The sequence below is a fragment of the Alosa pseudoharengus genome, unplaced genomic scaffold (genome assembly GCF_046254945.1).
Source record: "Alosa pseudoharengus isolate Yale_2024_CS ecotype anadromous, Long Island Sound unplaced genomic scaffold, YU_APseudo_1.1 YU_APseudo_1.1_scf_24, whole genome shotgun sequence".
NCBI lineage: Eukaryota > Metazoa > Chordata > Actinopteri > Clupeiformes > Clupeidae > Alosa > Alosa pseudoharengus.
The window spans coordinates 2,167,734-2,177,733 of NW_027468689.1; the positions used below are offsets into that span (position 1 = coordinate 2,167,734).

Sequence of the window (10,000 nt, forward strand, 5' to 3'; positions counted from 1 at the left end):
TTTTTTGGTATTATTGTCTTAAAATTGTATGTTTTTTATTTGCATCTGTTTTCTAGTCTTTTGTTATTCCAAAATTGAATATATATGTATATATAATTATATATATGATTTAAAATTGATATATAATTATATAGTGCCTAATGGCCTTTCTAAGCAAGATATTGTTGAAACCTAATAAAAGTGCTTGAGATTTTAATCAGTCTCTCTCAGGTTGTGTGTGTGTGTGTGTGTTTTTGTTTGTGTATGAACTTGGGTGCTTAATTGCTTGTACTTACCTGCTCAAAGATATTAAGACTAAAATATCAACTTGATTAGCTGTCCTCTACTTTCCTCCTTTTTGGGTGCCAATGTAGTTAGTGCAGTTAGTGATTCTGCAACAGTCAATGAAAACACATTTCAAAACAAATGAGTATCCATTATTTTACTCTGAAGGCAATAACATGAGGTGTTATAACCTCTCATTCACCCTAAATGCCACTTCTTACCACAAAATGTATTTCTCTACCTGACCAAATGAGTTTAAGGGAAATTTGTTATAGTTTATGTGTGGACGTTGTTAGCTAGAGTGATAATTTTTTGCCATTGGTGTTATAGTTATCGTTCTTGGTGTGAACGACCCTTTAAAGGTGCGATTTGTAGGATTGTTAACGAACGTTCTGTTGTCCAAAATCAAAACACTGGTGAACGTTCTCAAGACTACCAGACGCCAGCCTCTTCTGGGTTGCCAGATGTAATGAAGACTTAGCTAACGTTAGTTGACCTGCAGCTGCTTGAACGTTTCTCCAACCATGACCCAGCTACACATTACGGAAACAGTGAAAAAAAAAATACCTCTCTAACCAACGTAACATATTTAGCTGAAGTTAGCGATGCAGATGAAGTTTAGCCTAGGTTACCTGTTGTGGAGAAATATGGCCAGCTCTGCGTCAGACTTGATATTCTTAGTTTGACGAAGACGTCACCATCTCAGGAAGCTCCTCCGATGTCCACTTAATTTGTTTCTTGTTTTAATTTTGGAAATTTGCCTGCCTCTCGTAGGCGTTCATGACTACAACTGACAGCTGTTGACAGTTGGCCTTTGCTAATTTGGCAACCCAAATAGGAGGACGCGCTAGCCCATTATTAATACGCTATTCTAGAATTAATCGTTCAAAACATAAACGAAAATTCCAAGAGATTCCGCCCCGTAACTGATTTTTTGTCATGGGTTTTACGGGGTTTCACGGGTTAGAGTAATGTTGTCAAATAAGCCATTACTTCAATTCATCGTGTTTCCTCACTCTCTGACAACATATGGTGATCATTTTTGGAATGGTTACAGTTTATTTTCCATTATTTCCTACATACTGGACCTTTAAAGGAGAATTCTGGCGATCGATCAAATAGATCTGTTTCTCGAGGTCCCCGAGTAGGCTTACTGTCATTACGAAAAAACCTGAAAACAATCGGTTCTACCGAGCTCGTTGCTGCAGCCAACAGCTACAGTAGAGTAGCCAGGCAGCTACAGTGCTGCACTCTGGGGGCAACAGTTAGAGTAGCCAGGCAGCTACAGTGCTGCACTCTGGGGGCAACAGTTGGAGTAGCCAGGCAGCTACAGTGCTGCACTCTGGGGGCAACAGTTAGAGTAGCCAGGCAGCTACAGTGCTGCACTCTGGGGGCAACAGTTAGAGTGGCCAGGCAGCTACAGTGCTGCACTCTGGGGGCAACAGTTGGAGTAGCCAGGCAGCTACAGTGCTGCACTCTGGGGGCAACAGTTAGAGTAGCCAGGCAGCTACAGTGCTGCACTCTGGGGGCAACAGTTGGAGTAGCCAGGCAGCTACAGTGCTGCACTCTGGGGGCAACAGTTAGAGTAGCCAGGCAGCTACAGTGCTGCACTCTGGGGGCAACAGTTAGAGTAGCCAGGCAGCTACAGTGCTGCACTCTGGGGGCAACAGTTGGAGTAGCCAGGCAGCTACAGTGCTGTACTCTTGGGGCTACAGTAGAGTAGCCAGGCAGCTACAGTGCTGTACTCTGGGGGCTACAGTAGAGTAGCCAGGCAGCTACAGTGCTGTACTCTGGGGGCTACAGTAGAGTAGCCAGGCAGCTACAGTGCTGCACTCTGGGGGCAACAGTTAGAGTAGCCAGGCAGCTACAGTGCTGCACTCTGGGGGCAACAGCTAGAGTAGCCAGGCAGCTACAGTGCTGCACTCTGGGGGCAACAGCTAGAGTAGCCAGGCAGCTACAGTGCTGCACTCTGGGGGCATGTTCGTGAGCCCCCATGTTCATGCCCCCAGAGTGTATAGCACTGTAGCTGACCTCTAGAAAAAAAGAAATCTATATGTGACATGGCCAGAACTCTCCATTAATATGGCTGTCTGTGCTCCACTGCTGCAGAGTGCTGGCCTCCACGAGCCTGTGCTGTCCGTCTCCTATTGCTCAGGCTCGGAGCGGACCGACATGGGCAAACACGGTTAGAGGTCAGTGGTGCTGGCGCCTGATTTGCATTGGTTTGCATGAGTCATCTTCCTACGTGGGGTGGGGGGGCAATAACCCCTTCTTAAAATGCCTGACACCTTCTGTCTTTGCGTATATTTGTGTTAGCTGATTTGTGTGTACATGCATATGTGTGATTATGTATCTGTGTGTTTATGTAAGTGTATGTGTGTGTACATATATTCCAGGTATAGGTGTGTGTGTGTGCGTGTGTGTGTTTGGTGTTAGTGCGTCCCCTGAGTAGGTCGTGAACCCTCGCTCCTGGTTGACCTGCCCCCTGCTCCTCATCAGAAAGTCCAGAGAGCCACGGCGTCAGATCAAACATACGCCACCGACAGCATTCAAATACCCATCCCCACACACACACACACACAGAGCCCATGACCTCTCCATTCTCATTCACACACACACACACACACACACACACAGCCAGCCAGCCCATCCCTGTCACTCTCGACACACACACACGCTGTCGTGTCGAGGACTGTCACAGTTGAGTGTGTTTACTCTCCCGCTCCTCACTTGTCCTCGGGGACCCTTCAGATTGACACAAGAAAACAAAGGGAGGAGAGGGGAGTGTGTGTGTGGTAGAGAAGAGGCCTGGATCTTTCCGGAACAAGATGAGACATGAGGGTTTTCAGGTGACCTTCGCCCCCATCTTAACAGGTGTGGATGAAATATTAAAGACACAGGTGATTAATCAGACGCAGGGCAGGAAACAATCAGAGGAGACTTGTCTATGTCCAGAGACTTTCTAATGAGGAGACACAGCACTCAAATAATCCTCCATAGAAATGCATGGGGCTAGTTTGTAACGCCAATATGGCCGTTGTCTACACATATCCCACCCCTTCCTCGGCAAAACGTCGACATGTGAATACATTGAGCCAATCATGTGGTGTGTTGTGAAGACATCGTGCCAATCATGTGGTGTGATGTGAATACATCGTGCCAATCATGAGGTGTGATGTGAATACATTGAGCCAATCATATGTTGTGTTGTGAACTCCCTGCTGGAGCAAGATTGGTGTCGTGAAGCCTTGCGCACGCGCATTTCTGCTGAATAGGACGAGTTCCCAAAAAGCGTTGCTATATGGCCGCCGAGTGGAGGGACTTGCCTAAAAGGACTTTGCTATGTCTCACTGCTCTATTGTGATTCAAACTTCTAGCATCACGACTAGAAATCAGTCCAACTAACAACTTCACAACAAGTCCACCTTTGTTTTCCTGTTTATCGAAGTGTTGCTGAAATACTCTTTAGGAAAACAGTTGATTTCTACAACATTCCCAGACAGTCCCATTATGACATATAACAATAATAATAATAATAATAATAATAAGAAGAAGAAGAATAATAATAATAATAATAATGAATTCCCACACATATTTCAATTATACACAGGAGAGATATGAAATTCCAAGTGGATAGGGGATTTCACATAGTGGCCAATCAACAACCAATCATTTCTACCATCAAATGTAAAGATTCCCTTGTGTATGAGAGCAGTGAAGTCGGGTCTCGGCTCTCGGGTTTCTCCTCTGAGCCGTGGGGTCGGGTCAGGCTGAGACTTGTAAGTCCACACACGGGGGCACGTGTGGATTACGTCTGTTTGAAGATGATAATTGGAATTGAGCCGTTGGCTCTTACGCACACGAGAAGCCCGCCTCACCCTGACGATGAGGAGGAGGAGGATGCACAGATGAAGGCTCCAGCAGGAGATAAATTTGGGTGGAGAGCAAGAGGAGATTCAGACACCACCTGGAAGCTTCTTCACCAGTTCAGGACGAGTGAGTGGCGCATAAGGATCCACACCGAGAGAGAAGTCAACAACAACAACAACAGCAACACAACAGGTCAGAGAGATACAAGTTCCTCAGAGCTACTCCAGAGTTCTAGATCACACAACAGGAACCCCAGCACCGGCAGAGAACAGGTTCTACATCACACAACAGGAACCCCAGCACCGGCAGAGAACAGGACCTCCAGGAGGAACCTCAAAGTAGGAACATGTAAGAGCTTTTTAAACTTTCTCTTATTTTGCACAACAGTGTATAAAGAATTAAGGATGAAAGTATGGAAAAAATGAAAAGCATTTCAGTTGATGAGAGAAAATGCCAGTAATGCCGTAATGGCAGACAATTTCAGACAAATGAGCAGCCATGTTTGCACCAGGGGCCATTCTAGATCTACAGCTTTGCTGGGGCACAGGCCCCCAACTCCCAATAGCCTACATAAAAAAAAAAAATGTGCGCGCAATATGAAATAAATGGCTAGCCTACGGGTAGGCTACAAGCTTCAAAATCATAATTGTCTCTGTCATACTGTAGGACCAGCACTCTCCCTCAATTGTTGTAGCAGCCACTATCCAGCAACATTCAAACACATAGGCATAAGTAGGCCTATACTCACTGCATGAATTTAATAGGCTTTCCTACTAACACAAGGGAAGCTTATTTTTAGTCAAAATTGCGATATACTTCCCTCCCAGGCAAAGGTCCTATAGTCATCCTGGCAATACTGCAGTTCTTTGTAGCTTAAATAGCCTACTAAAGCCTTCATACTGACTTTTGTTGATAATTTCCAAATGTAGCCTTGCAAATGCAGCAAACTTTTTTAAGTTTGCCATTAAACCATAGATCAAATCACAGCACTGGCTGGCTATCAACATAAATGCAATTATCATACCTCCCTCATCCTCATCTCTCCTCACTGTTCCTCTCCCTCTGCCTCTGTTCAGGAAGAATTTCTTAAAGTCCATCTCTGAATAGTTTATCAGAAGGCTATGTTTAGTTTTACAGTAGGAAAGCTTCACAAACAGTATAAGCTACTTTTACAGGACTCTCTCTACAGTATACATAAATCATTATTAATTCTCCGCATGTGTGCATGCAGCCTACGCATAGTGTGTGTGTGAAGGAGAGAGCACTAGCTGGTAAACTGTTGCTAAATTTAGGCTACAATGACGCTAAGCATTGAAAAACAGATGCTAATTATGTGGGCAACATTCTCTAACAGCGATCGACTTGTCATTTTTTCTGTCAAACAAGCTGTGAATTTGTTGTAACATTAAAACAGGGGACGACTTACTCTGCGCTTAAAGTGATGTGATGAGCTCCAGCAGTTTCCACAATACAACGAAACACTCGGAAGAATCATGTGAACGATTTTCATTGGATGTTGCGTTCAATCTTACCCAGCTACAGAGGTGCTATTTTCTGATTGGCTATTATGGCCCTTTTCTTTTTTTCCTTTTTTATTTTTATTGGCTGGTAAGTGACAGGCTCGAGTCATGACTAAAGCAGGCACGGAAATGCATTCGTGAATGCCGTTTCCAGCGAGAGCAGCGCTAGAATTTTACTGGGGCACTAGAGACTTTTAGTAAGGCACGTGCCCCAGTGAATAAGGTCTAGTGACGCCCCTGGTTTGCACATGCTAATAATAAATGGTTATACAGATGGTTATGCGCTGTCATTGTGTGTGTGAGTGTGTGAGTGTGTGTGTGTGTGTGTGTGTGTGTGTGTGTCATTGCGCTGTCAATGTGTGAATAGGTGTCACACAGGAGCAAATGTGTGTATGGGTTCATCATGAGGTGTGGGGTGTGTATGAATGTGCACATTTGTGTCTGCAGCTTTGTCAATTGTGTGTGTGTGTGTGTGTGTTTCTGCACATCTGGAGTGTGAATGTGCATTTAAATCTACAAAAAGTTTGGGGATGGATGGTTAGTGTATATTTTTTCATCTCTGCAGCTTTGAGTATGTCTTTGAGGTATGTGTTTATGTACTTGTTGTGTGCAGTATTGGTAATTGTGTGTTTTCTTGTGTGTGTGCGCGTGCGTGTGTGTGCGTGTGTGTGCGTGTGCGTGTGTGTGTGCGTGTGTGTGTGCGTGTGTGTGTGTGTGTGTGCGTGTGTGTGCACGTGTGTGCGTGTGTGTGTGTGTGTGCGTGTGTGTGTGTGTGTGCGTGTGTGTGCACGTGTGTGTGCGTGTGTGTGTGTGCACGTGTGTGTGTGTGCACGTGTATGTGTGTGTGCGTGCGTGTGTGTGTGCAGAGCCCCAGTGATGATGTGTGTGTGCAGGCTGGTCCTGCTAGCGGCCGTGGTTCTGCTGCTGGGGGTGGAGCTGTCTCGGGCTCAGCACTGGTCCCACGGGTGGTACCCGGGCGGGAAGAGAGATGTGGACACCTTCAACTCAGCCCAGGTGGGTCACTAAAGTCCCCTGGGTCTGGCCACTACAACACCAGCCAGCAATGATAATAATAATAATAATAATAATAATAATAACAATAATACATTGTATTTAAAAGTGTGTTTCATGATACCCAAGGTCATTCCATATATATCACAGTGAGTATGCTAAGTAATGAGTATGCTAAGTAATGAGTATGCACAGTGAGTATGCTAAGTAATGAGTATGCTAAGTAATGAGTATGCTAAGTAATGAGTATGCACAGTGAGTATGCTAAGTAATGAGTATGCACAGTGAGTATGCTAAGTAATGAGTATGCTAAGTAATGAGTATGCACAGTGAGTATGCTAAGTAATGAGTATGCACAGTGAGTATGCTAAGTAATGAGTATGCTAAGTAGTGAGTATGCTAAGTAATGAGTATGCACAGTGAGTATGCTAAGTAGTGAGTATGCTAAGTAATGAGTATGCACAGTGAGTATGCTAAGTAATGAGTATGCTAAGTAGTGAGTATGCTAAGTAGTGAGTATGCACAGTGAGTATGCTAAGTAATGAGTATGCACAGTGAGTATGCTAAGTAGTGAGTATGCTAAGTAATGAGTATGCTAAGTAATGCCGAAAGAGATGGGTTTGTATGCAATGACCACATTCAAACAACAACTTGCAATCTATATAAGGCTTTATTTACCAAGGCACCCGATGTGCGTTACAGTGAAGGCGGGAACTGCACCACCAATGTGTAGCACCCACGTGGGTGATGCATGGCATGGCAGCCATTAAGTGGGTCACACACACACACACACACACACACATAATACTTTAGAACTTCAACAAAATAGTTATATAAATACATGCACCTAAACATATACTCACACATTACAGTACATATGCATACATACATATATACATTTGTTATGACTCAACAATGCTCCATATCTACATAAATATTTTATTTGGGCCTGAACATAGTGGATGGTGAGTAATTGTTTTATAATCCTCACGAACAGTAACAAAGCCTTGGCAGCCGACACCCTTTGTAGCCAGCAGCTGGCCCGTTGGTACCCTGCTTCTGCTGAACGGTTCGGTTGAAGCTAATCAGGTGTGGCCTGCGTCAGTACCTGGATGGGGGTCTGTCTGGGGAAACCAAGTGGCTGCTGGAGGTGGTATTGGTGGGACCAGTAGGGGGCAGTCTTCCCTCTGGTTTAAGAGTAATCCCAATGCCCCAGTGGTCACACTGAGAGATCCTGTCCTTTGGATGAGCATTTGCTGATCTCCTGCCTAAACTCCATCTGGCTACCTGATCATCCCTGTTGGTGGCCAGATAAACCAAATCCAGGCTGATCAATTCCCTCATTCTCTGCTTCACCTCATCTGGGTGTCACCGGCACGATGAGAGAGACCTCACCACCAACATCTGTCTGGAAAGTGCTAGACTACATATTGGTAAATGTGTGTGTGTGTCCATAGATCTCGGAGGAGATCAAGTTATGTGTGTGTGTGTGTGTCCATAGATCTCGGAGGAGATTAAGTTGTGTGTGTGTGTCTATAGATCTCGGAGGAGATTAAGTTATGTGAGGCCGGAGAGTGCAGCTACCTGAGACCACAGAGAAAAAACATCCTCAAGAGCTTCCTGGTGAGGGTTGTGCAATCATTTTTGACACCACTAAATACTGTTTGATAATTTGCACGATCAAAACAATGTGTGCCAGCTCACCTAGGACACGCTGATTCATATTCCAAACCCATTGATTTTCATTAAAGTTTGTATTGTGTTGGGTGTATGTTGTATTGCAATTAATGTCACACTACTAAATACAATTACTATTGATTTTGTTGTACAATCATCAACTACTCATATCAAAACATTGTGTGTTTGTTTATGCGGCAGAAGGGTACACTGTAGGGGAGGGCCGTTTCCTCTCATAGCTGATTCCATTCCGTTTTCTTAACAGTTGGATGCTCTGGCAAGAGAATTCCAGAGGAGGAAGTGACATCACTGATGGCTTTGTTCCTGGAGAGGATTGGCGTGAAGGCTGTGTGTGTCTGTCCTGTCGGCTCTCTGTTCGCGCTCAGGAGTTCTGCACATTTGACCCATTGTTGAAATCTTGTTTGATAAAAGAAATGCCTCAAGCAAAAAAGACAAGGTGTCTCTTCTAACAGAAGTTTTTTTTACAACACTGTCTTTTAATGTACACACAATTTAACCCTCTTCAGTGAAAAAGGATGCAGCCAACAAAAAACACTGCATTTCAAACATATATTTCTTGTCCTTTCCTTTCTCCATTATTAAACCACTGTGTATTATCTGGAAGTGCTGCATGTGTGTGTGTTCTTGTTTAACTGATTGTAGTCCTGCTCACGAGAGAGCCAAGTCAGCACTAAAATGGCAATATAATGATGATGGCAGAGACAGGAAGATGAAGAAACTGGTAAAAACCCAGACGAACCTGTTCGCAAATTTGAGTTTGCTCTGAAGGTCCATCTGGAAAGGATCCCATTGACATCAGTTTCCGAAATCACCAAATATTTTCTTTACAATCGAGTAAACAACGGCGTTAAAAACCTTTGTTTACAAGAAAGCTTTGTTTGCTGCACTTCTGAAACAATTTGGTAAACCAATTTCAGTTTAATTTCACTGCCGGTTACACCCCTGGAAATCACAAAACGGGAAGATTGGAAATGGGCGTCAATGGGCTTCTTTCCAGACAGACCTGCAGAATAAAGTAAAATTTGCTAACAGGTTGGTCTGGGTTCAGCCAGGCTAGCAAAACCCTCCACTGGTGAGGAGAAAAAAAGGCAAACAAATGTTTGGTTTGGGTACATTTCATTATTTAATAGTTTTATTTACAAATAATTCTGAAGTTTATTATTTAAATTTTAAAAATACTCTAAATAAGCTCTTCCCATTCCAATACCAAACCTTACAAAGACATCAATCATCTCCCCGAGTTTTTATGAATAACAGCATGTGATTTAATAGGATTAAAAAGTGCATCCAACCTACCAGAGAGTGCATTTAAATATAATTTAAATATATGTGTTATATATATATATATATGAAGAAGCTAATATCAATGTAATAACAAAACCTCATACATCATCATTTCACATTCATGTACATGTCTCATATTATTATTATTTAAATTTCCTTCATCATAGTCAGAGCCAGACACAAACACTTATCCATAAAAGTCAGACAACCTGGAGACCCAGAACCAGAACTGGACTGGAAGTTCTCCTCAACTGGACACAAGCACCTCTGGCCACAGCAGTACAAAATCCAACTGACCCACCTCATTCACACACTCACTAACTGGCTATGAGAAAATATTAAAAACACATCTA

At 43.5% G+C, this 10,000-nt stretch overlaps 2 protein-coding genes across 6 annotated transcripts in view; one reads left to right on the forward strand and one right to left on the reverse strand.

Annotated features, from left to right (window-relative positions):
- Positions 1 to 6,530: 6,530 nt before the first annotated feature.
- Positions 6,531 to 8,695, forward strand: gnrh2 (gonadotropin-releasing hormone 2). The gene is made up of 3 exons (XM_076302481.1): positions 6,531 to 6,668; positions 8,205 to 8,288; positions 8,608 to 8,695. Exons 1-3 carry the CDS (start codon positions 6,531 to 6,533, stop codon positions 8,644 to 8,646), a joined length of 261 nt encoding a protein of 86 aa, XP_076158596.1. The 3' UTR covers positions 8,647 to 8,695.
- Positions 8,696 to 9,477: 782 nt separating this feature from the next.
- Positions 9,478 to 10,000, reverse strand: part of lmo7b (LIM domain 7b) — a 22,505-nt gene continuing 21,982 nt past the window's right edge. For all 5 annotated transcript variants that reach the window (XM_076302809.1, XM_076302807.1, XM_076302806.1 and 2 more), the window contains one exon: positions 9,478 to 10,000. This exon is cut by the window's right edge and continues 239 nt beyond it. The gene's annotated coding sequence lies outside the window, so the exon portion shown is untranslated.